This window comes from Ochotona princeps, chromosome 8 (assembly GCF_030435755.1).
Source record: "Ochotona princeps isolate mOchPri1 chromosome 8, mOchPri1.hap1, whole genome shotgun sequence".
Classification (NCBI taxonomy): domain Eukaryota; kingdom Metazoa; phylum Chordata; class Mammalia; order Lagomorpha; family Ochotonidae; genus Ochotona; species Ochotona princeps.
In genome coordinates this window covers 70,032,362-70,058,837 of record NC_080839.1, presented here as the reverse complement: position 1 = coordinate 70,058,837, position 26,476 = coordinate 70,032,362, and the positions used below count along the sequence as shown (strand labels likewise).

The following is a 26,476-nucleotide window of genomic DNA, read 5'->3' as shown; positions in this document are numbered from 1 at the left end:
AGGGAGGAGGTTCTGGCGGCTGGGGCAGCAGCGGCGACTCTGTCCAGCAGCCGGGTCTGGGGGCCCGTGGCGCAGGCCATCCTACCCCAAAGCAGAAGCCAAAAACCAGCGAGGAGGCCTTGAGGAGGGAGGGACGCCGGGCTCCGTGCCCCCTGAGTCCTGAGTGACCCAAGCACCAGAATAAGCACGGATCTCGTGGACCTGGGGTCACTTTCAACTCACAGCTCCTCGGGAAGTGAGGAACCGATGGACAAGCAGGAGGTTCCCAAGAAATATGAGACACAAGGGGTGACACCGAGGAAGACCACCACCGAAAGAGAGGGACTTCTCCCCCAGCCACAGTCCCACGGGAGTGGGAACAGGGAAATTACCCACCAGGCAATGCCTGTAAAATAACCGTTTATTTAATAGTTTTTTTTTCTCTTAAAAAAAAAAAGACAACTCCAGTGATAAATGTCCGTTACCGATGGTCAGCGTAAAGTGCCAATCGCAGTACAACGCCCGGCTGCCGGCGAGCTGCCCGCTCGCGGTGATCTTGCGGCGGAGTGGGCAGCCCGAGGCCGGCCACCTCCAGTCCCCGGGCCGATGGGCCCGATTGCAGCTGGCTGCGTGGCGGGCTGGGCCCCTGGGCCGGCGCTGAAGCAAATACACGGATTACACTTTTGCAGGCTCCCGGGTTGGGGAGGGGGCCGGGGCGGGGGGGGGGCTGGAAGCTGCAAGTGCGCAAACTTGCCCGCCTCTCTCCCCTCTCCGCAGTCAGAGTTACAAGCTTATATGGTCAAAGAAAAGAAAATAATAAAGAAAACATACAAAATAATAGAAAAAAAAAGTAATACTTCTGGGAGAGGCGCCACTTTGGCTCCGCGGAGTTTTCGTTCATTTTTTTTTTTTAATGCAGTTTCTCTTCCGCCACACTATTGCCGCCTTTTGGCCAAGAGTCTAGCCGCGTCCGGGGGGAGCCGCCGGGGCGGTCGGTGTCGCGGCCCCGGGCGGGGCTTTGGAGTGCCGCGTGCTCCTCGGGTGGGGGGAGGTCCCTAGCGCCCCTCCCCGCCGGAGACGGTCCCTCCATAGGGTAGCGGCGGCGAGCGTCAGGGTCTGCTCAACATTTGACCTTGGCGGTTTTGAGCTCCTTCACCTGTGAGTGTAGCGTCTTGTGGACAGCGAGAGTCCTGGACTGGCAAAATCCTTTCCCGCATTCTTGGCACTTAAAAGGCTTCTCTTTGGAGTGGATGTACCTGAAGGCCAGAAAGACACAGTTAGTCCTCGCGACACACGGCAGTGTCCCGCAAAGCTGCCGGTCCTCGGAGGAAAGGGGAGTTGGTGGGCACACCGCAGAGCTGGTGCTGGACCGGGGAGGAGCTGAGAAGGAGCCACTCTGGTCAGGTCAGGCTCCCTAAGCCGGTCCAGCCAGGCAGAACACCTGCCTTCCCGGGGAGGAGGGGCAAGCACAGACTCCGGGGTCTACGCGCCAGGTGATTCAGGTGAGCTGGGATCTAACAGCTTATCCTACCCAACTCGCAAACCATCCTCCCGTGTGGCGATTCAACTTAACATGGCAGAAAACCCAAGCTTTGGTTTCTCAGGCTCCCTAACTGCACCTCTCGGGAGCTGGCGTGTCTAACAGAGACTCGTGTTACTGAATTCTGAGGATAGAGAGAGGGACTGGGAGACTGGGTGTACCTTCCTGGAGCTCACGGAGCCCTGACCACCCTCCCGTCCAATTTATGCATCCCTGTGTCCACCCAGGTTCCAGCGCATATGCCAGAGCCCTCTCTGCTTGCCTTGCTGATTATAGGGCAGTCTGAGAAGCTTCGAGGGCTCAGAGCCCCTAGCAGTTCTGCTAAACCTCTCAGGGAGATTCTTTAGGGAGTTCAAGGGAAGACAGCGCCCTCTTAGACCACCCGCGCTGCCGCACCTGTGGTCCCGTAGGTGGTCTTGCCTCCGGAAGGCTTTGTGACAGATGTCACAGGTGTAGGGCCGCTCGTCGGTGTGTGTCCGTTCGTGGATTAGCAGGTTGTAAGACTTGGTGAAGTGGCGGCCACAGAACTTGCAGACAAACTCCTTCTTGGTCTTGGAAGGCAGGCGTCCCCTGGTGGGCTTCTTTTCTGGGGAGAGCTTGGTCACATCCAAGAGGGCCCCTAACCCTCCTGTGGGGGAGCCAGGACCCTCACCCCGGCCAAGCTTGGATGGATCTTCTTGTGTGGCAGCCAAGGCCAGGTTGGCGAAATCAAAGCGGGGCTTGGTCTTGAGTGCTGGGCCACTGCCTCCCGTGATCTCGGGCTTGGGGTGAATGACATGGGGGAACCAGGGAAAGGCGGGCAGCTGGAAGCGTGCGTCCACCAGGCTGGACACTGCACCTGGCACCTTGGAGAAAGAAGAGCGTGGCAAGTGCATGGCTGGATAACCCAGTGTCCACTGGTGCAGCTGCACAGCGTGCAAGGCGCTGAAGCCATATAGGTTGGGCAGGTGGTCCGTGGGCACTGTGGGCAGGCCGTTTACTGCCTGGAGGAAGGAGTAGTTGGTGAGCTGAAGAGATGGGTGGATGGGCACTGGGGCTGGCAAGGTTTTACTGCCCATGATGCTAGCTGCGGTGAGTTCTCAATCACAGGCTGCAAGTAAAGGCAGAAAGAATGGGGGAGAAGAAAGCAGTTCAGCGTAGGTTTCCTTTCTCTGAAATTCCAGCCCATGTACACCCTTCCCACACCCTCAGGGCAGGAGCTGGGGGCCTAAGCCCCACCCACAGAACTCAATACCCTCACGATGAAAAACGGAGCAATTCAAACAGTCACTTTGTGAGCTAGCACTAAATGGCCTCTGGAAGAGACACAAAAGCTGACAAAGAACTCCATGTTTAGTGCATTGCAACCCACTTAAGAACCTTTTAGATACATGACATTGGAAAAGGTACAAGCATGGGGGACCCACACAAGGAAACCAACATCCGCTCGTGCCCAGATTGACACTGAATTTATGCTGTCCTGCAAAGAGAATGAACTTGAAAGCATGCTTAGAACCATGTGCAGGAAAACAGAAGTGTGCACTCAAACTCGACACACCTGCACGCCCTTTGAAAACAGAATGACAAGGCAATGACAATGCCAAACTGGGACGCATACTATTTTCGTGGACCAACAGAGACTACAAAATGCAGGAACCGTCACACCTGTGTGTGCACACACACATAGTGGATCACCTTGCAACCACGAAGAGTCTGAAAGAAGCAGCTCCCCGTGCCTCCTGGCTCTGGCATGTTAGACCTTCTGACTGTGTTTTCCCTTTGACTTCCGACTAACTGAATAGGCAGTGCCGAACTTCTCAAAACCCTCAGCTTTGACCTCTAATTTGACCCTGTTGGCACCGCCGCTTCTGAAGGGTACTAACACCAGGTTTATTTGCTCACATCTAAAGCGGCATACAAGAGGGACTCATGCCTTTCCTCTCCAAAGGGAAGCGCGGGTTTTTTGTGCAGCCCAGCCTAGGCGTGTGGATGCATCTATAAGCAAGAGCACCAGGTTCTGCAGCACTGCTGCCACAGCCTGTGTACCCTCACCCTCCAGCTGCCAGGTCATAGATCTGAAGCAAACCCACAGGAAAGCGACCCCAAAGCACCAAGCTGTTGTCATTCCCCATGGGTTCTGTATAAAAAAAAAATCTGTTAATTCTACTCCTCCCAGACACTCCTACCCCCAGTCCTTCCAGTGAATTTAAAGAGAGGGAGAGGAGAGAAAGGAAAGTTGACTGTAGCAGGGAGCCTTGGGGAGGTGGGGGACATGCTGAGCTCTGAACTTAAGGATCCTCAAGAAGTCATTATCAGAACAGAATTCATGAAGTGCCCCCCTTTGCTCAGTCTCTGCCCAGTACTACCAACTTCTTTCTTACCCTTCTTCATTCCTCTCCTGGTCTTCCCCAGAACTCTCCCCTGCCTTCCAGTAATACTCCTTCCCTAGGATACACAGGCGACCGCTCTGCCCCCGCCCCATTTCCAAACACAGATTCTAGTTTCCCCAGGCTTAGCTGGCTCTAGGCGCCCCCAGTCAGGCCCAGGCACTGACGGACTCAGCTGCGTTTCGCTGCAGCGAGGCTCCGAAGCCAGCCCTGTCCCGAAATGCACAGCGCCTGACTGGAAGGAGGACGAGAAGGAGGAGGGACAGCAATCCTGTCCCCATAAAGCCCTCTTTCCCTGAAAGGTGGTAGGGCAGTGGGACAGAGCGGCATGGCTGGGCATGAGTTGGCACGTTGAATTAGAATCAGAGGAAACCTAAGTGTGCGGCTGTGGGGTTCATTCCGAGGCCCACAGCGGCCCTGATCCCACCTCTGGAACTGCAGCATGCTGGATGCCAGCCAGGACAGAGGGACCTCCCCTCCCATTCTCTCCACTCTCTGCACCCAGACCTGGGCTTCAGGGAGAGAGCCAGACATCCCTAGCGCTGAGAGGAGAGGAAGTAAAATGCCAGTAGGAAGGTGAGATCCCTTCGGGTTGAGCAAAGTGCAGAAAGACTGAGCCCAGCTGAGTGTCCTTGGATTTATTGTCACCTCTTTCACTCTTGGTGCTGCCTGGGCATCAGATCTGTACCTGAGGAGGCCTTTGCATACTGCTCCCTGTGCTCTCGGCTTGGCCTATTCCAAAGGCAAACAAGCCACAGCAGTGGGGACAGCACACCGAGCCCTGAGCCGAGCACCAGGCTCTGCAGAGAAGAACCATCCTGCCTCACCCAGCCTTGCCTCCTAGCCCTCCACCCGAGGCTCCCAAAGGGGTTAGCGACGGGGTGCTTGCAGTTCTTCAGCCCAGGGAGTGACAAGCTACCTGGGCCTTGTGCCTGACCGCATTAGTCTGGATACTCTACTGAGTTTCAACAGCAGCCCAGTCAGTTTCTGATTGCATGCATTTCCATGCCAGGGGACAAAATGTGGTGGAGATGTGGCTCTTTACAGTAGCACCAGTATAGGACCGTCCAGGTCCAGGCAGGCACGCCCGCCTTGCCTCCAGAGAGGCAGAGCAAGCCGCCTGCACCCCTACAGCGAGCACTTTGTGCCCAAGAATCCTCCAACTCCCCTCCTGGCGACAGGGATTCAATCCGCGCCAGGGGGTTGGTCCTCAAGACCTGGGAGGTACAAGCAAAGGTCGGGACTGCGCACCACGGTTCCAGCTTGAGAGGCCTCTGGTCCCTGAGCGGCTGCACACACTCCCGTCACCCGCGCGGTGGGTCTCCAAGCTCGGGTCTGCCGCCAGCCCCACGTCGGGCATTAATGAAGTGTGCACAGTCTATTAAAGTGGTTTATTCGGGGCTAATTGAGCGTGAGCGAGTTAACTGCTTGCATTAATGAGGACGGAGCGAACTCCACTAGCCTAGCTAGTGCCTGCAGGAGCCCAAGGGTAGACAAGAAAAGAACTCTTGATATCCACCCACCAGCTCGGGTGGTGACAGGCGGCTGGCCGGACCCACCAACCCAGCGGGAAGGCCAGCACTGGACACTCCAGTTGCATTCTCCCAAGAAAGGAAATCCAAAAAGCCCAGCGACCAGGGGACCTGTAAGCCGCCCCGAGACGCGGGCTGCGCTCTGACCGATCCGCCTCCCAGATTTAATGGAAACGAGATTAGTTAGAGCAGCGTGGGAGGGAGTCTCGACCCGCCGGCGCTCCTGGTCCCCTCCTATCCCTTCTCTTTCTTGCGAGGCTACGCACCCCAGAGACCAGCCTTGCACGTGGTTTCCCTTCCCGAAACCCAACGCGCAGCTCTTGGGCAGGATAAAACATGATCAAATTCCGTCCACAAAAGGACCTTTGCACAGCCACCTTGCACTTGAACAGCGCACCAGCTGCTGTGCCCAGCCGCTGACGGGCACTGTCTGGGGCTCTTGGTTCTCCTAGTACGAGGCGTTAAGGACGGGAAAAAAAAAGTCATTGTGCAGTCCCTAGCTTCTTTCCCTCCCCACACGGGCTGCCATCTATCCTCCCCGAACTCGAGATTAAGGGACAACCAAGGAAGCGAAAGAATCCTCCCCTTCCAAGCTCCAACCCACCAGGGCAAATTGTTTCCGCTCCCGCCTGCTGGAGGTCCCGCGTTGGGAAGCAACGCCGAGCTCCTTGCCAGCATCCCTTACACCGGGAAGTAGAGGGCTACGCTCTGGGTCTTGCAGACCACACAGAGAGAGCATGCTACAGGGAGAATCCCCAAGCCCTAGCGTTAGTCCCAGGCGGGGTAGGACACTCGCAGCCCCGAGGCCCGTTCTGGCTAATACCTGAGCGCAACTCAGCTAAAGAAACAGGAAAGCGCCACCCGGTTGGGGCGTGCACCTGTCCGTGTGCCGTGGGCTGAGGCCGTCCGCTCACACATCCTCCCTTCTTCGTCTACCCAGGCAGCTCTGTCTGAGCCGTGAATCCATCTCGGCAAAGGTTGCGCCGGCCAAAGTGGCTTTGGTCTCTCACAGGGAAGCCGCAGACCGACTTCCGAAGCCCAGGGCCACCACGCGCAGGATGCCGCGTAGCCCGGCCAGCCTGGCGGGGGCGGGGGCAGTCACGGAGGCCTACCCCTCGCTCCGCCGGAGTCACAGGCCATGACCCCTGCACGGCCAGTCCCTGAGCCAGTCCTCCCCAACTATCCTGCGCGACTCTCAGTTTCACAAAGGGTTTGGTTTGGGTCCGGGAAACTTTCTTCGGGGGCAAGGGGGAAGACAGCAGGCACCTACCGCGATGAGCCAAAGAACCCACGAGTCTTGCCCGCCTTCCCTGGAGGAGCCCCGGCGGGCATCCGGGCTGCAGTTACCTTGTTCCGCCGAGGTCCCGGGACCGAGAGCTTCTCTGGGGCTCTGGCTACAAGGAGCCCGGGAAGTTGGCGATGGGTGGATAACCACGGGCACCCCTGGCGCGCTCGAGTCCTGACACTTCTCGGCCGCGGGGACTCCGAGGACCCCGAGCTCCCGACGCGCGGGAGCGCACAGCGGCCCTGGAGTCCTGTCCGCCGAGGGATGGTGAGCCTCGCCTGCCGCTCGCTGCGTCTGAACCCGGAGCGGCTGAGAACGTGCTGGAGAGAGGCCGAGCTTCGACTCACTCATCCCTTCGCACCGAGCCGCCTACTTATTTTAATCCGCCAACCTCCCTCCTCCCCCCCACCCGCCCCTTGCCTTAGGATTTCTCCCCTCCCTCCCTCCCTCCGGCTCTCTCAACCTCCCCCAACTCGGCCCTGCGCCTGCGCGCTGAGAGACAAAGTTTTGCTGACCGGGCGGCCAACTTTGGCAGCGGCGTTTGCAAGGTCCCGGCCTCTCCAGACCTGCATCCTCTCCTCTCGGGTCCCTCCTGACCCCTTCTAGCCTTTGAGGCCCACAATTGCAAGCCTGATGCGCTAGAGGGAAACAGCTCTTAGCGCTCCGCAGGGAGCTGGTGCCCTCGCCTTTGCAGGTCCTGTTCTCGCGCTCCCAGTACACAGCTGATACCCCGCGAGGTGGGAAATGGGAGCTGGGTGCGTCAAGACCCCTACACCAAAGCTCAGACCCTGGCACACTGTGGCGCCGAGCAAATACCACCCCTCTCCAAACCCCTCCCCCGAAGGCTGCCAACCTGGGGCGTGGGGCTGTGCCTGGTCATCCCAGTATCCTCGGACCCGCGCGGCAACCCAGGTGAGGCAGGCTAATTCCTGGTGAGGGCGAAGAGTCACGGATCCAAGCGAGCCCTAACCTTTGAGCGTTTGCTACTGACCACATACCCTGGGTTCTGGAGAGCAGTAGAAATCTCGCAGATGTTTGAAGAGGAAAGTCAAATTGTTTTCTTGGGACCCAGAACTTTACGGTGTTCCAGACCAGTGCACGGTCCCAATCCTCTATTGCTTTCAGGATGGATGGGAGGGAATTTGGCAAGAGGGAAGGCGCCCCAGGCAAGGTGCGTAGTTAGCAGCTGGGCTGAGGTGGAGTTTCGAATCTTAAAAGCAGTCGGGGTTTTCTGGCTTCTGAGATAGTTGTGTCTTAAGGAGAGTCCAGTACCATTTAGTCTGCTCATCTCCTGGAGCTGACCTCCAGATGACCCCACCCTGGAGCCCTCCCTGTCACCTCTCTGGAACACCCCAGGGAAGGGTCCACTAGAAGATGAGGCGCCAGTTTCCTGGGGCTTGGGGGAGTCCAGATTCACACCCCTGCACTCTGTCTTGGCCCAAGGTTTTGTTGCTAAATGACCCCCACCCTAACCCATGCCAGAGGGTCTCTAAGGCATTGGCAGTCTTCTGTCTCTCTAGGAGTATCCACTGTCTCCAGCTTTGTGAAGCCCATTTGAATGGCTCAGCAGGGTAGTAGGAGGGCTGTGGTCCCTCAGAACCAAACACTGCCTCTAACCCCTGGGTAACCTGGGCTTGACCAAGAAGGGGAGGGGGGATTGGGTGTGTAATCTTTGCTGGTTGGGACTGCTTTCTCCACCAAAGATCAGCACAGGAATAGCAGACGCACCTAAGTTTGTCTTAGCAGCCGCAATATGGGGGGGGGGGGTGTAACATCCCGTGTGGACTGACATCCCTTGGGACAGAAGGGAGTTGCTTTCATGCCATTTAAAGAGATCTCTGGGCAGCAAACTCTGAGGGTGGATAGAACCCTGTGGAGCCCTGGCAGGGCATCCCTGGGCTCATGGTGTTTCGACTTGGGTGAAAAAGTCTGTGTGTCCCAACCCCAGGCTCTCCAAGTAGGCAAACCCTGGGGAACCTCCACTGCCAGTCAGGCATGGTTGTTATTGTTTTTTTTTTTTTTTTTTCAAACAAAGGTTAGTGAAAGAGACTGGTAGCTGTCCAGTGTAATCAGGACACTCAGGTATGATGGAGCCATTTGGGGTCTATCAGGATACTCAAAAAGTTGATGAGACAATGCAATCAAAAGAGAAGTTCATTTTGGTGCAAGAACTTTGAAATCCATGTGCACTGCCTTTCCCCAATATGTATTTCCTAAAACTTTTGAAAATCTACTCCCCCTCCCCCACCCCGAGTGTCAACTACTCTAGACTCCTGGCAGCTCAGTTGGGCTTGACTTCATCTTTCCTCCTTGTGTTTCCCTACTAAAACCACATTTTTGGCCAACAAGCCTCAAGTCTTCCAGAAAGTTCCAAGTAAAAGGATGCTTGAAGAAAGAAGCCTGAAACCAGGTTGTTTCATGCACCTTGCCAGGTTACCTTCAAAGTTCATCCTGACGCAGGTAGGGCAATGTGGGGAAGCCAGGCTGGCCCTGGTTCTCCCGCGGTTGAAAGGCCCAAATCACTTCTCTCAGCGATGCCCTTACGCCCCCCCCCCCCAGGCTGAAAGGCAAGGCAGGATCAGCCCCCGGGTGAGCTGCAAGTCCAGGACGTGGGCGCTGGCATGGAGATGCCTCTGCAAGGGCTGACCTGTCTCGGATGCCTGGCTTGGAAAGACCACCCTAGGTCGCCTACTATTCTCAACCTCAAAACGAAGTGCACAATTTGCTACACTTGGCAAGGATAAACCCCTTCACTCTAAACTCCCAGGAGAGAGACCACGGACCCAGGGCACCGACTCCGTTGGAGGCCATCCAGGGTCCTGTTTCCTTCTGATGGTGGAAGAAGTACAGGTAGCTAAGGACCCGGCTGAGGATTTGCGCCACTGAGGACCTACAGGAGGGATCTTCTGAGGTGCCTACGAAAGAGTAACTGGTCGGTGCCCCCCAGGCCAGTGTCCCAGCCCCACGCCGGACTACCTCTGGGGCGAATTGGGGAGGGTAAGACCCAGGACACCTAAAAGCCACGGCTGCACTTCTGAACCAGGTCAGATTCGTTTGCGTTCCAGACCACGTCCCTTTTCGAATTTCTTAGATGCTCCTCTGTCACCTGGCCCTAAACCTCCGGTTCTCCTCGGAGCCCAGCGAAGGTGGAGAATTTCCCCTCTGGACGTTCGCCACGTTCCTGCGAGCCCAGCTGTGGCGCTACGAGCCTGAGGGGGCTCCAACCGCTGGCCCGACTCAGAGCCAACTGCGCCGCGGCTCTTCCCGGCTTTCTCTGCCCAGCCTGCTGGGTGGAACAAGACCCCGTGAAGTCCCTTGCGCGGCGGGAACAGATCCCCACCTTGGAACACAGGCCTCCGGGGCCGGCTTCCGTGCTCCTCCCGGCGCCCACCACTCTCAGAACCGGTTGGGGAGCGACCCCTGAATCTGAGCTGCCTGGAGCCGGAGCCTCCGGCCCATTGAGTGTCCCCCGGGTCTCGCTGGGAACGTCTGGGGCGGTGAAGATCTCTGCTCACCTTCTGGCCCTGACTCCAGTCCCTCTCTGGACTCCCGGTCCGGGGGACAGGGGGGAAAGGGGAAACCCCAACCCGGCTTAGCGGTGGACACTGAACGGGTTTTGGAAAACTAACCAAAGCTTGGCCTATATTGTTTTGGGTCGGTTTGGATTAGGACAAAAACAAAAATAAAACCTCACTGCTCTACACTCCCCAGACACACGAAAATGACCTCATTCTTTGAAATGGAATTTGCTTAGCATTCGCACTGAGTTTGCGGGCTTCGAACCTAAGCTTTGGGGCCACTGCTTTGCCGATCATTGAGGGTCTGCTCATCAGAATCTCCGTTCCCTTCCCACGCACGAAGGGGAATGTTCAAATAACCGGGAGATTTAGGCGTCCCACTGCGTTCATTTAGATGATGAATGCAATGGCTCAAAAGCTCCTCTGGAGCCATTATGGTCAATCAGGTCAAAATCCAGCTTGGGGAAAGTTTGGTCGCACACTCAGTGCAGGTAGCGTCAACAGCCCAACAGCCGAAGGCGAACGCATGGAACCCACCTTGAGTCCTTAGGGGCTAGGACCTGCCCAGGGGGCCAGAGGACTGTCTTGGTTGTTATGACAGCCACAGACATGTCACAGTATCAAAACTGAAAGGGAAAGTGAGCCATCTTCCCAGGCAGTTCCCGTTTCCCGAGTTCCGGATGAGAGCACAGTATCTAGGTGTCACCCTCCTTAGCGTGCACAAACACGCACCTAGCTACCACTGGTGTGCAACAGCAGACTGCGTGGGTCAGGAGTGCGCGTGTTTTTTGCAGGAGCTCTGGCACACCACTACCTGCCCGAGAGGGAGGCAGCAATGTTTTCTGTAGGGAACATCAGATCCACAAAGTGTGTGCAAGGGAGTGGTACGCCTTGATATTTTACACACATTGGAATTGTCACAGTTATTTTCGACCCAGAACAATTCTCCATCACCAGGTGCCCGAGTTTTTCCCGTATCCAACGTGAAAGGAAGTGCCTTTGAAACTAAGTGGTGCCTGAGCTAGGGAGGAAGAGGCGGGGAAGTGGCTGGAATGCGCAGTGAGTGTCGTTAGGGTGGACCCCCACGGCCAGCAGCACCTACCGTGAGCCGCGGCGCTTCGTCCCCGGCGGGTGGCTGCAGCGGGCTGCGCTGCAGGAAAGCGCGTTCGCGGTAATTAAACATTTCCAGACACCGGAGGGTTATTATCTGCAGAGCAATTTCCTGCGAGGGGGACTGGGAGCAGGTCTGGCTGCGAGAGTCTCGGACGCAATCCTAAAGAAAACGTGCCCTCTGCTGGTAAGCCAGCGACATCGCTGACTATTCCTTCCCTGGAACATCGCAAACTCAGTAACCTCGGAGTGTGCGGGTTTTTTTTTTTTTTTTAATTCTGTGTTTCCTTTTCTCCGTTGAGAAACTTGCTCTTTTCTCGTTAAAAACTGCGCGTTCGTTTACCCTTCCAAAAACCCAACAACGGAGAAGGTTGAATCCCTCTTCGCCCTCGGGGCTGCTCTTTCCCTGTCCCAAACCAGATGTTGCGGTAGGAGGTGATAGTTTGTTGGTTTTAAAACCGATTCGAAATCCGTATCAACTTCTATCACCATGATCTCTGGTCCTAGTGAAACGAAGAGCGAAGATCCCAGCCAAGTGGTTAGCGCCTCCCTCCCAGGGCGCCTGGAGGTGGCCTGGGCAGCTTTCCTGCCAGCTCCTTCGCCAGCTGCACTCGCGCAGGCAGGTCCAGTGCCAGCCCCGAAGCGGATGCCCGCTTTTCTGAAGACGCGAGGGACCCGGACAGACAGGGCTGTTTTTCGTGCGTCAGTTTCTTCATACTCCTCCATACTCTTCCACAACTCCCGTTCCAGGCAACCTGATTTGTTCAGACTGAGACTGGATGTTTTCACTAAAAGGAACGCAGACTCCAGGGGCAGCAGCGAGTAGTCCTTGCCCATCCTTGGAGTCTTTCAGCCTGGGGCTTACCTCTTGCCTCACTCCCTGGAGAGCAATGCAGTAGAGTGTCCCCAGGGAAAACAAGGGAGGCACAGAGTGTTGGAAAAGAGAGTCTCCTGGCTTTTGGGGAGTGACCATGTCCTCTGCAGCCCATCACCCCCAGGTGCAATGAGCAAGGGCAGGGACAGGACCCAGCTTTGCCATTCCAACCAAATGGTACATGCGCCAGCCTTCCCTAGATGGTATGAAGCCAGCTGATGAGCCCTTGGGATGCACTGAACGACACTACTCACTTCTAGGGTGAGGACTGGGCGCTGCTGACCTTGCCCAGGTGTTGCAGCAGGGGGCCTTCCTGAGTTGGGATGATAACTCTGAAAAGACGGCCCAGCTGGTAGCAAAGCAGCTGCCCCTGGGAAGGCAGAAGTAGCTTCCAACTGCGGAGTCCTGTACTGAGTGTGATCATGCAAGCATGAGCTTTGGAGAGACTTGAGGGTGGAGCTTTAGGGATTGGCTCAAAGAGCCCTCAAAAAAGACAATAATCAGAGAGTGAGCAGCAGGATGGGGCACGTTCAGCTCTTTTGCCTCTAGTTATTTCTCTGATGTCTACGAGGTCAGATTCAGGAGTCAAATTCGTGGCCCTACAATGTTGTAGGATTTCCATGGAGGAAGGGGTGGAACTGCAATTTCTTATTTCAGCCATCCCTGGAGCAATCCCTTCTTCTGCATGATCTCAAGGGGAGCTGGATGGGCACTTAGAATAGCCACCTTACACAGTTCTCATTTTCCTGGGGCACTCCAGGCAACCTACATTGTTATTCTGTTTCCAGTTCCCTACCTGAGAGCCTTTCCACTGAAGGGAAAAGCATTTGCCAAAACACTTTGAGCAAATATTAAATATTTTAAAAGGTAGTATATTACTGCATACATTTCACTTCAAAATGACTAACAGGTGGATTGTTTTGCTGTACAAGAGGCCTTGAAAAAGTTCATGGGAATGGCCTATTAGGAAAATACATGCGTGGACTTCAAAATTGCATCAAAATATTTAACATTATGTTTATCCCGACATCTTTCAAATCCTTATATTTAGGAATTATTTTGGTTATCATATGTTGGCAAAAGGAAATAAGAACAAATTGTAAGTCTTAGTATCTAACATCTATTAAGAGCTTTGGGATTATGACCTGGTTTTCCAAAAAGTTTATCCACAACAAATATTTTTGGGAGATGTATCTAAGGAAAAATAAGCCAGCTAGTACAGTGGAGATAATTTATTTAAAAATTTTAAATGTCTTTTTTATCTGCTTGAAAGAATGGCAAAGAAGAGAGGGAGAACACAAGGGAAGAGGGGAGGGAGATTGGTGAAGAGACAGACAGACAGAGAGAGAGAGGGAGAGAGAGAGAGAGGCTGACTGACTTTCCATCTGTTCTCTTCCTAAATGGTCAAAAGGGGCTGGGGCTGGACTATTCCAAAACCAGAAACCTGAAACTTCATCTGAGTCCCCCATGTGGGTGGCAGGTGCTCAGGCACTTGGGGCACTTTCTGCTGCTCTCCCAGGTGCAGTAGTAGGGAGCTGAATTGGAAGCAGAGCATCCAAGAATCCTACCAGTGCTATGAGACTGTTGCAGGAGGCCAGATTTACAGGCAGTGGCTTAGCCTGATGTGCCACAACACTGGCCCCACTTTTAACATTCTGAGGAGGTAGCCTATGAGGAGCTGCAACAGGCTGGCAGCTCATGTGGATGTAAGGAGACTGACTGAGTACTCAGCATCCTACTTGGTCAGCAGAGTGGCTGGGAGCCTGGTGTGCCTTTCAGGATAACTGACGGAGGGCACTTCTGTCCTAGCCAACCTGACACAAGGGTCATTCCCTAGGGAAAAGGACCCTGGGTACACTCTCGACCTGATCTTAATTCATACCTGTCAGTTGGTTCCTAATGGGTTGGTGACCAACAGTTAGGGTGTTGATGTAGAAGCAGTAACTTGTTAAAGTTATGTGCTACAAAGTATAGAGAATTTGCCCAAACGCACACTCCTAGGCCCTTCTCTGGTCTTTGTGATTTAAGAAACACCAGCTGCATGAGTGTTTCTTCTGATAAATTCTGTTTCTTCATTACTAAGGGTATTGGATCTGATATCATCCAAAGCAGTCACTGCTCCTGAACTTGAAGGCTCTCTGCCTGCCGATGAAATGGGCAGTGATCTGGGCTGGGGTGCTTTCATTTGCTTCCAATCACATCTTGTAGGAGGTTCCCATACTGCTAACATAAAGGATTTATCTGAGTGTGAGTAAAACACCCTAAGTTTTGGAAAAATACTCAACCTAAGCCAGAAGAGAAAGTCATTTTTGCATGAAAGTTCCCTTGGGGGAACAGAGGGCGGAGAGAGCTAATCCTGCGGCAAGCACAGGTTGGGGGATGCACTGTCTCAGGCCAGCAGGGAATCGCATTAGTGCTGGAAAGCCAGAACGAAGGGAGGAGAGCAGGCATCTGAAGTTACCCATCGAATCTTCTTTCTCCCTCAATCATACATAGTTTGTTTGTGACTGTTATCATAGACAGTGGGCTGAATGAGGAAGCCATGGTTTGCCCGTTCCCTGTACCCACATCTAACTCAGCCATGGGATGTCAGTCATTCTTCATCTAGAAGCAATCCCAGCAGCCCAAGGGCACATCAGCATAGTTGTCTTTTCCCCTGTGGCAGTTGGGGTCAGGACTCTAGACACCAGCCAACAGAGTTTTCTGATACTTTTCTCTTGACGGTGCTTTTCTATTTTATTCTGATAAAAAATGCACAAGACTACTCATTTTTAAAGTAGTGTAGAATGTTCCATATGAGGACTTTCCCATTTAATCACCTATCACATGTATAGGTGAGGCAATGCATGTAAATCATTTACAAGGATTTCCTTAGGTTAGGTGGACACATGACCCCCAGTTTCACAGAAAGAACCTGTGATTTCAATCACAGGCACCACCTGAATTGCCATAGTAAGCAAGGAAGCTCGCTGTTTGGGTAAATGTGGCTGTGCTCTGTGTTTCATCTCTCAAGAGCACATCCTCTCACACCTGTGTAGTTTACAAAGAAGTGAAGTCCAAGAGGTTTCCCCTGGGTGAGCTCTGGCTCCTGAATGAGTCGTGGACGTGGAACAAACCAGGTGTCAGTAGCCTGGCACAGGGTTTGCCTTGTCCTGTGCTCCAATGCACCTGCATGATTAAAGTGAATCATTTTGGCCAACTGAGGGGTCCAGCATGATGCCTACTTTCCATTTGCACCAGGGAAGATTGTGACAGCACACAACTTGTCCCAAAGTCACACAGCTCAAGGATTTTGAAGCCAGGACCTGAGTGTGTTGGATTTCAAAGCCCAAGTTCATTAAGGAACAAAACTTTGACTACTTAGTGTGGTCATTAAGAAAAAGTTACAAAATGAAGCCAAAGGCTTAGAGACTGGAGCTTAGAAAAACTGCCCCCCCAACTTCCCCACCACCCCCCGCCACTCCAAATCTGATAGTCCGACTGCTTTGTCCTAATTGCAAGTCTGGGCTGACCAGCAGCCTAGTGCTGGCCTATCCATGTTGTCAGTCCACTCTCCTGACATGAGAAGTTAGCTGCTGTGCAGAGGATCCACCGAGACAAATGAGCAGCTCTGCAGAGTCCACTTTCTAAGGCAGCAGATGAGGGAGGTAGTGAGCCTGGTGGTATTTGGGAAGAAACAGCACCTACTTCCACCTCACCCCTTCTAGGGGAAGAGGAAAAAAGGAAGTGCTAGTGGATCTTTGGGAAGACATGTACTCACACGCTCACATATATGTTAGTGATGGTAATTGTATGTTAATAATGAGTTGTTTGTGTGTCATGTTGTTAGCACTGGTGACGTTTTAAAATTCAAAAGGTGTTGCTAATTACTGACTGAACGTTAAATTGCATGAAAAATTGATGCTTCACAAATTGGAAACTTTGCAAGATTGCCTTCTTGTTCCAAACTCAGCATGATCAGATCCTGACATCAGCACCAGCTGACACTCTCCTGACATCAAGGAAGCAGTGGCAGCAAGTGTGCTTCAGCTTCTCCTCAACTTTGTTTGAAATTCAGTGCAGTAGATGCTCTCTGTGAGACACGATGGTGCATGTCCAGATGTGAGACTCCCCAGCAACACAGCTACAGGGGATCTGGGCAGGGCCCAGGGGTGTTGTAGGCGCCTTCCTAGCTAGGGGCCCAGCACTGCCAGGCTGGACCTGTGTCCTTCCATTATTTGCATGTTAGAGAGGTAGCCAGTGTTGCTGCCTCAAGGGGATGTGCATTATAAAAGTAGGATCTGGAAAGAATCATGTTTAAGCTACAGTACTGACATGGCTATGAGAGAATTGCCTCTATTTGGGGGAAGAAAAAAAGTGAAACAAAGTACAAAATGTTAGAGGAACCTTCAACAGATCAGCTTCAACACTCCCATTTCACAGATGAGAAATCTGACCCTAGAAATAGGAATTAGCCAGTAACAACCAGTGCCATTTGGTGGGGTAGGGGTGCTCTTGGACATTTTGCTCCATGTCCCGCCATTTTTAAATTTAGGTCTTGTAGGCAGAGGTCTCATCACCAGTCTGCCTTTGTTGTGTGTGTGCAGGACATCACACCTGGGTTAGGCCATGCTGTTCTGGATACCAAACCTGTTCCAGACCTGCAGGGATCTTTAGATGCACCCCCGTCTGGCTCTGGCTTTGGATGCTAGCTGCTCAGTGCAGCAGCTTTATGAAAACATTAAATGTCATTACTTATTTCTTCATGTCCAGAATGTATACTTCAACATTTTCCCTCTGCAGACAAGTGTCACTTTTACTGCAATCTTCAGGCCAGATGTTCCTGGTGTAAGTGGTAACAGCTGCCATGCTGGCAGGAGTATGGCTCCAGCCAAGTCACTTTCCAAAGGAGCCCCAAAGTCCTCTCTGCAGGAACCCTGATGTGACAGCAGAAACTCATACCTGGCTCCCCCGAGCTGCTCAGGAAACCACTGTGAAGGCTGGAGCAGGGGCACTGGGGAGGGCTGGTTGCCAAAGTGCGAGCTGCATTTCCCTCTTCCTCGATGATGAGCTGGAGTCCCCAGCCAGGCAGCGCCGACTCTGCCTCCTTCTTTTTGGGCTTCTTTCAAGGCAGTGTTTGTAGTGCCATCACCCATTATCCACATCCTCCTTTGTCCCAGGACCAAGTCATTGCCCTTGTTTTCTGTCACACTCACCACAGCCTTCTGTGATCTTCAGTTGACATTCTATTGTTTCTGAATTTTGCTCAAGTTGCAGCCGCCTGGTAGTACTTATCTTCTCAGTTCCCTTGAGCCTTGGTGAATTCCTCAATAAGGTCCCATCTCAGCTTCAACATTTGCAGAAAATTCAGGCACAATTTGTTTCCATCTTCAGCTAACACTGGAGACTTGATCCAGCCAAAAGTAACTCTTGCCTTTGTAATTTTGGGTTTCCTGGCTAAACTGCTTATTATCCAAGAATGAATAAGGTTGAACGTATAAGTAAGGTTGAATGTATAAGCGACATGAATACATGGACAGACACACAGACACTTTCTGTGTAGCACAATCTGGCAATGGGTGGCTGCAGCATGAGGCTTTCTCCAAGAGGTGGCGAGCTCATTCAAACAAAGCCCTGACTCCTTCCCCTGAGCCTTTGGCAGGAGGGAATCCCTGTCGGGGTGAGTCTGGCTACATGTGACCTCAAAGGTTGGAAGGCCTTTTGGGTCTGAACTTTAAAGAGAGCAACGGTCAGCAAAGGTCATTTGGCCCAGGGTCTCCCAAAGTGGTTCAGCCACTGTTCCTCCGTCAGGGCTCATGCTCCAGCCTTTGAAGATACAGCAATTTGCTTCTAGTCCTAATCTTGAATGCCTGTCTGTTTTATGGGATTTTATTGTGATGAATCAACTTATGCCAAAACTCCTTATGCAAAGGGAATAACTAATAAATGCTCGTTTCTTCTTCTGCACGAATCACACTGCTTGAGTCAAGGGATCTATTACAAGAATATTTTCCTCAAAATCATGGTGCTTTCTGAGTTTGATGTTGCCAAGTACAGGGTGATTTTGGAACAAATGTCACTGGGCTCTGAAATTCACCTTTCTGTGCTGATCTTCAAATAGAGGTACAAGGATTCAAGGGACAAGAAGGAAATTTCCTTCCATTTCTGTGCCATAACAATGACCCTTTGCTCAGATCACCACGGGGCCGCAGTCCCACCTCTCTCAGTACTCTCAGAACAAGCATCACAAAGGCCTGGGAAGGTGGCACATCCTGCCCTGCAATTCTTTGTCCGCAAGGAGCTGAACCTCTGCTCCACGGAAATCCTGTTCAGAGCTCTGACCCATCCAGAGTGCAGTGCTGTCTGTGGGCTCCATCCCCTGAGCACCTCAGTTCTGATAACCTTAACCTTAGCCTTCACCTCACTTATCACTTACGTGCTACGTGAGTGCTCCCACTTTGGGTTCACTGATTTTGCTCATTTAAACCCATTTTGGAAGGCATTAAATTCTCTCTACTGAAATGCCTCCTCCCATGATTTTAGTCTTCCCAACAAGGATCTTGTGTTCTAGTTTGATCAGACAATTCTCACTCACTCTCATTTTCCTGGCATGTTGTCTTGTTTAATATTTACCCAGACGAAGTTCTGGTTTCCATGAAACATCCAAGGCTACTTTAGGTAGAGCTGTCTCTTTAAGAGCCTATGGGAAAAAGACAAATGCAACTGCATATACAAAACATTTTGTCACAGATATTTATCATGTCTCCATGATCCACAAGCAATTTTTGTTACCTCTGAGTCCTGGTTGAGGTGTGGAGGGCCTTGCCTGGGGGATTGTTGTCTTCTCCCCTGCTCACACATGACCTCTTCTCCCAAGTATCACTGTTTCCATGGAACATTCCCCAGCTTCTGTCTTCTCCCTCTTGCAAAAAGCACATCTCAAACTTGTCCATTTGATCTTTTGATCAGTTCCCTCACAGAACTGCCTACAAATTTTCTCTGGATCTCTCACAGCACTTAACAACATTACTTTGTACTCCAGCAAGTTTAAGATTCTTTATTTCATCCATTTGGGTCCATGTCCCTCTGCAACATTGCCCACTCCTCAAACTCACACACGTGATAGGCTCTTAACTGAAGTTGCTCCCTCAGCTTGGAGTGCTCCTCCCTCTCTGCCATATGCATTCCTCCAGGCCTTCCTTTCTGAACCTTCTTCCTGTGATGCTCCAGGCTGAGTCAAGGACCCTTCCTTGGTGCCAGCATTGCTCCAGTCACAAGCCCTCCCACTGCACTTGCCATATTATATGCAAACTGTTGCTTAATACCTGTTTCTTTTAGCTCTGAGGATAAATGATGTGTCCCTTGCTCCCGGTACTTAAAGTGTGTAACACAATGCCTGTCACACAACAGGCACTTGATAAATGTTTGCTGACCTAAACTTAATACATTTTTGCTGAATGATTTAGTGACATCGAGGCAGCAATTCCATGAGCTGCCATTTTTCTCCTCTGGACACACATTCAACTCCTTTTTCCTCTGCCAAAACCCCAAAGATTGCTTCACTATGCCATATAATCTTTCTGTCAGGTCTCTGACATACAAAACACATGTAATCATTCCATTATGAGGCCTGGCACTAAGTTTAAGCTGAGTGTGCAGATCTATTAGATCTTGTACCAGGAACCAGGAAGGCAGGGTTTAGGAGCATTTCCCATGGGGATGAAAAACATTCATGAGCTTTTATACTTTGAGGCAAGTCTATGCTCCTGAGGAAGCCTCAACTGTCCTTGCATGTTGGGTTCCTCCATCCTCCTTTGAGACACACAGGCAGGCTACCGCTGTGGGTTGACATGGAACAAGCAACCTGTACATGAACACTCACGGCAGTCCTACTAAATGACTAGAATGCCCTTGACTATTTGCTTACTGTTTTGGTGCAAAGACAAGTTGCACAGTTAAACATCTGCTCACTTGAAAGTGCCACTTGCATCTGCTTGTCAACTTTGCTTTACTGATACGCTTATGAATTTCTTTTCTTGGGAGGGAAAGGTGTGGGATGAGGACTCAGAGTGTCCCTAGGTGTTCGAATATTTCCCCCAAGTGTCCACTTAACCCTGACCTCTGGAATGTCTACTTTCCAAATCCTTTCCAAATTTGGGGGCTCAATGAAAAGTCCTTGCCCTGGAAAAAGCTCATCACCTGCTCTGACTTCAAGACTTCTGTCTTGCAGTTCTGAAGGTGGACGGCTCCCAGTGCAGTGCTCTGTTGCTTTGTAACAGAGGGCTGGGGCTGTCAAGGTGCACACTCTAGTTCGAGAGCTGTTGTGACGCTGACTAAATCATTTCAGTCCAGTGATGTTTTTCTCTCTTCTCATTGCCTTCTTTTTCTCTTGACCCTCCTTTTTCTTGTAAAAAAAAAAAAAAGCTTTATTTTCATTTTCTTTGAAAAGCAGAGACAGAGGAAGGTTTCCCAGCTGCTGGTTCTCTCCCCAAAATGCCTGCAATAGCTGGGGTTGAGCCAGATTAGAATCCAGAAGCCTGGATATGCATCTGAGCATTCCTTGTGGGTGGTAAATACTGAAGTCCTGAAGCCATCCTCTGCTGCCTGCCAGGTTGCACCAATGAAAAGCTGGATCAAAAACAGAGTAGTCAGGGCTAGAACCAGGCATCCTGGCCTAGAACGTGGGCATCCTTACAAAAGATTTAAGTTGCTGTTTCAAATGCCTGATCCCCTCACCTTCTTCCTTCTTATGAGGCTACAATACAGTACAAAGTAATCCCCACTTTACTGCATTCCAGTTATATGGGGAGGAGCAATGACATAAACATGAAAATACTGTAAATATTGTGAAGTATATGAGTGCAAAAAGGTGCTAATTAGAAAGTAGGGCTTAGGTGTACCAGTTTCTTTAGCCACTCCTCTTTGGATGGGCATCTGGGTTGTTTCCATGTCTGTGCTATTGTAGATTGTGCTGCTGTAAATATAGGATTGCAGATCCCCTTCTCACATTTAGTTCTAATTCCTTTTTGGTATATTCCTAGGAGCAGGTTAGCTGGATCCTATGGCAGGTTTATTTGCAATTCTCTAAGCACTCTCCATACTGATTTCCATATTGTTTGTACTAGCCTGTACTCCCACCAGCAGTGAAGGAGAGTTCCTTTCTCCCCACATCCACGCCAGTAGGTGTTGTTAGTTGAGTTCTGAATATAAGCCGTAGGTGCATCTACTCCATGGAATATTATTCAGCCATTAAAGATAATGAAATTATGCAATTTGCAGCTAGGTGGTCCCAACTAGAGACCATATTGCCCAATGAAATAAGTCATCACAAAAGGAGAAATACCATATCTTTTCTCTAATATAGGGAATCCTTCATGCAAATTGGAATGTATAGGGTGGAGTAACGAATACTACCATATCCAGAAGTGAAGACACAATGCAACATGCATGTCTGCTTCCAAGCGAAAGATGGACTCCCAATGAAAGTGTTGGATATATCTAGACAATGGGATGATGGACTGTCTGACGTTGTCTATACCAGTACTGTTGGGGTATACTTAAATAGCAGACTGATAGAATTGTAACTCCATATGTAGAGTGTGACATTATGGGAAAAATCAATTTTGGGGACAGAAAATGGGGAGGAGGGGAATCCCAGACTACACAGAATTGTATGATAAATTTCAAAAATTATAAAAAATATGTATTTCAATTGAAATTATATATATGTATATACATATATCTATATGCATATAAATATGAGTGAATAAAAAACCCTGGGGAGGCATGCATTTGACATAGCAGTTTAGATGCTGCTTGGGAAACTTGCATCTCATGTTGTAATGCCGGAGTGCAGGGCTTGACTCTGCCTCAGAATCCAGCTTTCACTGCCCTAGGAAGTAGCAGATCACGGCTCAAATCTTTGGTTCCTACTGCTTCCAGGGAAGACTTGGATGGAACTATAGGCTTCTGGCTTTGCCTGCCTGAATCCCAGTGACTGCAGCCATTCAAGGAAAGCAAAGTTGATGAGAGGTATTTCTCTGTTTCTCTGTCTTTGCTTGTCCCTCTCCATTTTTTCTTTCAAAAAAACTCAATTGAAGTCCTGCTACAGGAAAGATAATCCATTTAGTCTTACTGTATAAAAAATTATTATAGAAAAAGTGATGCAAGAGCATGTAGCCCAAAATTTAGGAAATCTATCATTGTTACATGTCAATCAATTAAAGCTACTTTATGTGTGGTATCTGTCAGTTTTTAAAAATATAGTGTTTTGCATCCCAACTTTCACTTTTATGCTTAATTTCATTTCTGAAAATTTGAACTATTTTTTAAAATCAGCCCTCCCCGAATTATACAAACTTCAGTCTCTTCCAAACCTAGATCAACTGTGGTTGATCATTGTGTTCTTGGAACTTTTAGTTATTTGGACTTCAATGAGTTCTCAGACCTCTTATAACTAAAATTTCTCCATAAATGGCATTTGTGCTGCCTGGGTAGAAGTCTTGTACCTGAGACCTGAGTCCTCAGGAGTTATACCCTCAATGACAGAGAGCCTCAGGCTTCCTGTACATAGGAGTTAATCTTGGATGGAGAACCCCAAGAACCTGAGCACTTTGTTGCAAATCTGGTAGAGGCCCCTCCTATGCAGGATTTCAAGGATTGAGTTACACCAGAAACAGCAGCAAACTGAAATTAGGGGTTCAATAGAAAAAATTAAAAATTCAATGGAAACCCTCAATAACAGAACAAGTGAGGCAAAAGATACAATTTCGGAACTGGAAGACACCACATGAAAAAATGCTGGCAGAGGATTGGAGTAAAGCTACGAAAACCATACAAGAATTAAGAGACACCAACAAAGGGCCAAATATAAGGGTTACAGGAGTTTCTGAATGTGTGAAAAAAAGTGGGGTTGAATAGGTAATTAATGAAACGATAAATGAGAACTTCCCCAACAAAGAGAAAGAAGTGAGAAACCAGATACAGGAAAGGCAGAGAACTCCAAATAGATGCGACCAGAAGTGATCCTCATCACAGTATATCAAAATCAAGCTTTCTTCAGTTGAACATAAAAATCTGATACTTAAATTTAAGCACTTGAGAAAAATCAATTTGTGTTAGCTATACCAGTTTACGGGCATAGTTACTTATTCTTTTTTTTTTTTTTTTTTTTTTTTTTTTTTTTTAGTGGCTGACCAGGCCACTGCACTTGCAGGTGGGCTGGGTGGCTGAGGTTGGACATGTTAAGAGGGAAACAAGAACCTTTATGGGTCAGACCAATGTACCCACCCACATGGGGGACCCAACATGAGCTGATTGGCACCGTCCACTGGCCACTGGCACACAGAAAGGCCAGGGATGAGGGACCTGCCTGGCAGGACTAGCCCACAGTACTAGCCATTGAGTGTTGGGCCATGTTAGGCTGGGCCATGTTAGGCTGGGCCATGACACTGTCATTCAAGAGAACTGGGTCTGGAAGTAGGCAAGTCAAGGTTGGGCTATAGCACCCACTGGTGAGAGCCAGAATTGATGTGGGCTGGTCTGTCAAGGCTGTGGTACTTGCGAGTGAATGTCAGGACTGGAGGTGAGCCAATCACACACCAGTGTACATGAGACCCACAATTAGGAGCTGGTCTGATATTGGAGCTTGGGGAACTCCCCTGTTAAGAAATAGCCTTAGCTGGCGAGCATGGGAACTGAGGATGGGGGCAGTTCAGTCCAGGTCAGGCTACAGTATCCATTGGCATACATGTTTGTCAAGTCTGGGGGTGAGCCAGCTAGGATAGGCTGCAGGATCTCCTCAACATGAGCTGGGACTTTGGGAGGACCAGGGTGGGCAGGGTTGCAACAGCCATTGGCCTGAATGTGAACTGGATTTGGGCAAGGGCTGGACTAAACTGGGCCACTGTATCTTCTGATGCATGCAAGAGCCAGGGTAAGTACCAACTGGCCAGATTTTGCTGTAGCATTCACTGGCAAGTGTTTGGGCCAGGGCACAAGTTGTGTCAGCTTAAACTGCAGCACTTCATGGAAAGTGGAAGATCCAGGATTGGAAATAGGCCTTACTAGGAAACTGTGGACATCCCTCTGCTGGGCTGCAGTTCCTGATGGAGTGCATGAGAGCAAGGCTGTGGGCAGACCAGGCTGGACAAGGCAATGGCACTCTAGGCATATGTGTGGACTGGAGTTTCTAAGGTGACATCAGGTGGACATCCCCCATCACTGGGTACTGATGTAGTTTAGCAGCTGGGCATGACTTCCCTCTCTTGCCCCCAGATATAGGAGAAAGGAGAAAAGGGAAAATTGGAAGCATTTGCCTCACCCACCTTTCCCCATGCCTCAACCCTCCTCACTCCAAATCACTGGTCCTCATGGGCTTGCCTCCTTGTCAACTATGTAAACAACATCAAAGATGAAATTATTTTTAAAAGGTGTCAACTGTTTCAGGGAAATGAACTAAGAAAATATTACATTTAATTTTATAAATCTAAACAAACCTGAATTTTATTAACCTTGTGTATCCTGCCAAAATAAGGCCTTTAATGTGTAAATGAATGAGTTATATACTAGCTCTAAAAAATATAAGGACTGGGCCCTGTGTAGTAGCTTAGCAGCGAAAGTCTTCGCCTTGCAAGTGCCGGGATCCCATATGGGCACTGGTTCTAATCCCAGAGGCTCTGCTTCCCATCCAGTTCCCTGCTGTTAGCTTAGCAAAGCAGTTGAGTACAGCCCAAAGCTTTGGCACCCTGCACCCATGTGGGAAATCCAGAAGAGGCTCCTGGCTTCTGGGTTCAGATTGGCTCAGCTGTGGCCATACAGCTGCTTAAGGAGTGAATCAACGGACAGCAGATCTTCCTCTCTGTCTTTCCTCCTTTCTGTATATCTGACTTTCCAGTGGGCTTGGCGGCATGGCCTAGTGGCTAAGGTCCTTGCCTTGATCCCATATGGCCGCTGGTTCTAATCCCGGCAGCTCCGTTTCCTCTCTGTCTCTCCTCCTCTCAGTGTATCTGACTTTGTAATAAAAATAAAATAATAAATCTTTAAAAAAAAAAGCAGTTAAAAATAAAATAAAATAAAATAAATCTTAAAAAAAATCTCAAGTTTTCTCAGTTTAAAAAATATGTAAGGACCATTCATATTTTAGATCTTGTATTTTATTTTTTGCTGTGACTCTGTATTTTAAAGTTTATAACAAGGGAATTAAGATGGAATTTCTGTTTCATTTGTTGTAGATGTGCAAATTCAAAAGCATGAAATATTGAAGCTACTTACAGATGACTTGATCTATATTTAACAGAAGAAAAATAATTACAGAAAATGAAGTTGAGGATCATAACATGAAAAAAATGACAAGTTCCAGTTCTTATGTCTGAGCTCAAAAAAAGAAAACCAAAGACTTTGGAGCTATGTTAACCATGAGCCCTGGAACTAAGATCATATCTGAGCACTTAAAATAATAAAGTCCAGGGCCTGGCAGCATGGCTTAGTGGCTAAGGTCCTCTCCTTGAACGAGCCAGAATCCCATATGGGTGCCGGTTCTAATCCCAGCAGCTCTACTTCCCATCCAGCTCTCTGCTTGTGGCCTGGGAAAGCAGTCGAGGACAGCCCAATGCTTTGGGACCCTGCACCTGTGTGGGAGACCTGGAGGAAGTTCCTGGCTCCTAGCTTTGGATCAGCACAACACCGGCCGTTGCGCTCACTTGGGGAGTGAATCATCGGATGGAAGATCTTCCTCTCTATCTCTCCTCCTCTCTGTATATCTGACTTTGTAATTAAAACAAAATAAATCTTCAAAAATAATAATAAAGTCCCAAAAGGAAGTTATATGGGATTCATCAAATAGGATAATAGCAATAGGGTTCCAAGGAGTAATCTTTGTCTAGCATAGGTAGATGCTTAGCACTTGGAGTGATGGAATACAAACCCTGGTGTTCTGATCCCCTTCTAGTAGTTAGCCCAAGCATCTACATGGCATCATCAGAGCCAACAGAGATGAATGGGGTAGAGACTCTGGCCCTTTGTAAGAACTTCTGAAATAGGATTGCATTCAGTTCACCAAGGTCAGGACTGCTCTTGTATTCTGACTTGAGCCATTGCTTGACTGTTCAGCTCTGATTGTGCTCCCACATTCCTGGCCTCATGCCGGTTGCTGCCCGCTGTCATCCTAGAGCCTCACCTTCATGAATCCATCATGCAGCTTCCCTGCCTGCCCTGCTCTGGCTGAACTATCTGCTGGTACGGATGCCAGTGAACTCAGCAGCAGTTCCCCTGCTGGGGCTAATCTGGCCCTCTG

At 50.2% G+C, this 26,476-nt stretch overlaps 1 protein-coding gene across 2 annotated transcripts; it reads right to left on the bottom strand.

The window, feature by feature from the left end:
• Nucleotides 1-391: 391 nt before the first annotated feature.
• Nucleotides 392-7,064, bottom strand: OSR1 (odd-skipped related transcription factor 1). 2 transcript variants are annotated; one of them, XM_058667435.1, is made up of 3 exons: nucleotides 6,296-6,751; nucleotides 1,916-2,609; nucleotides 392-1,235 (listed from the first exon to the last, which is right to left on the bottom strand). In XM_058667435.1, exons 2-3 carry the CDS (start codon nucleotides 2,575-2,577, stop codon nucleotides 1,100-1,102), a joined length of 798 nt encoding a protein of 265 aa, XP_058523418.1. In that variant the 5' UTR covers nucleotides 2,578-2,609; nucleotides 6,296-6,751; the 3' UTR covers nucleotides 392-1,099. The 2 variants fall into 2 exon arrangements, with proteins under 2 accessions (XP_058523418.1, XP_004582671.1); XM_004582614.2 differs by lacking the exon at nucleotides 6,296-6,751 and adding an exon at nucleotides 6,765-7,064 and having other exon boundaries at nucleotides 393-1,235.
• Between the last annotated feature and the right edge of the window lie 19,412 nt (nucleotides 7,065-26,476).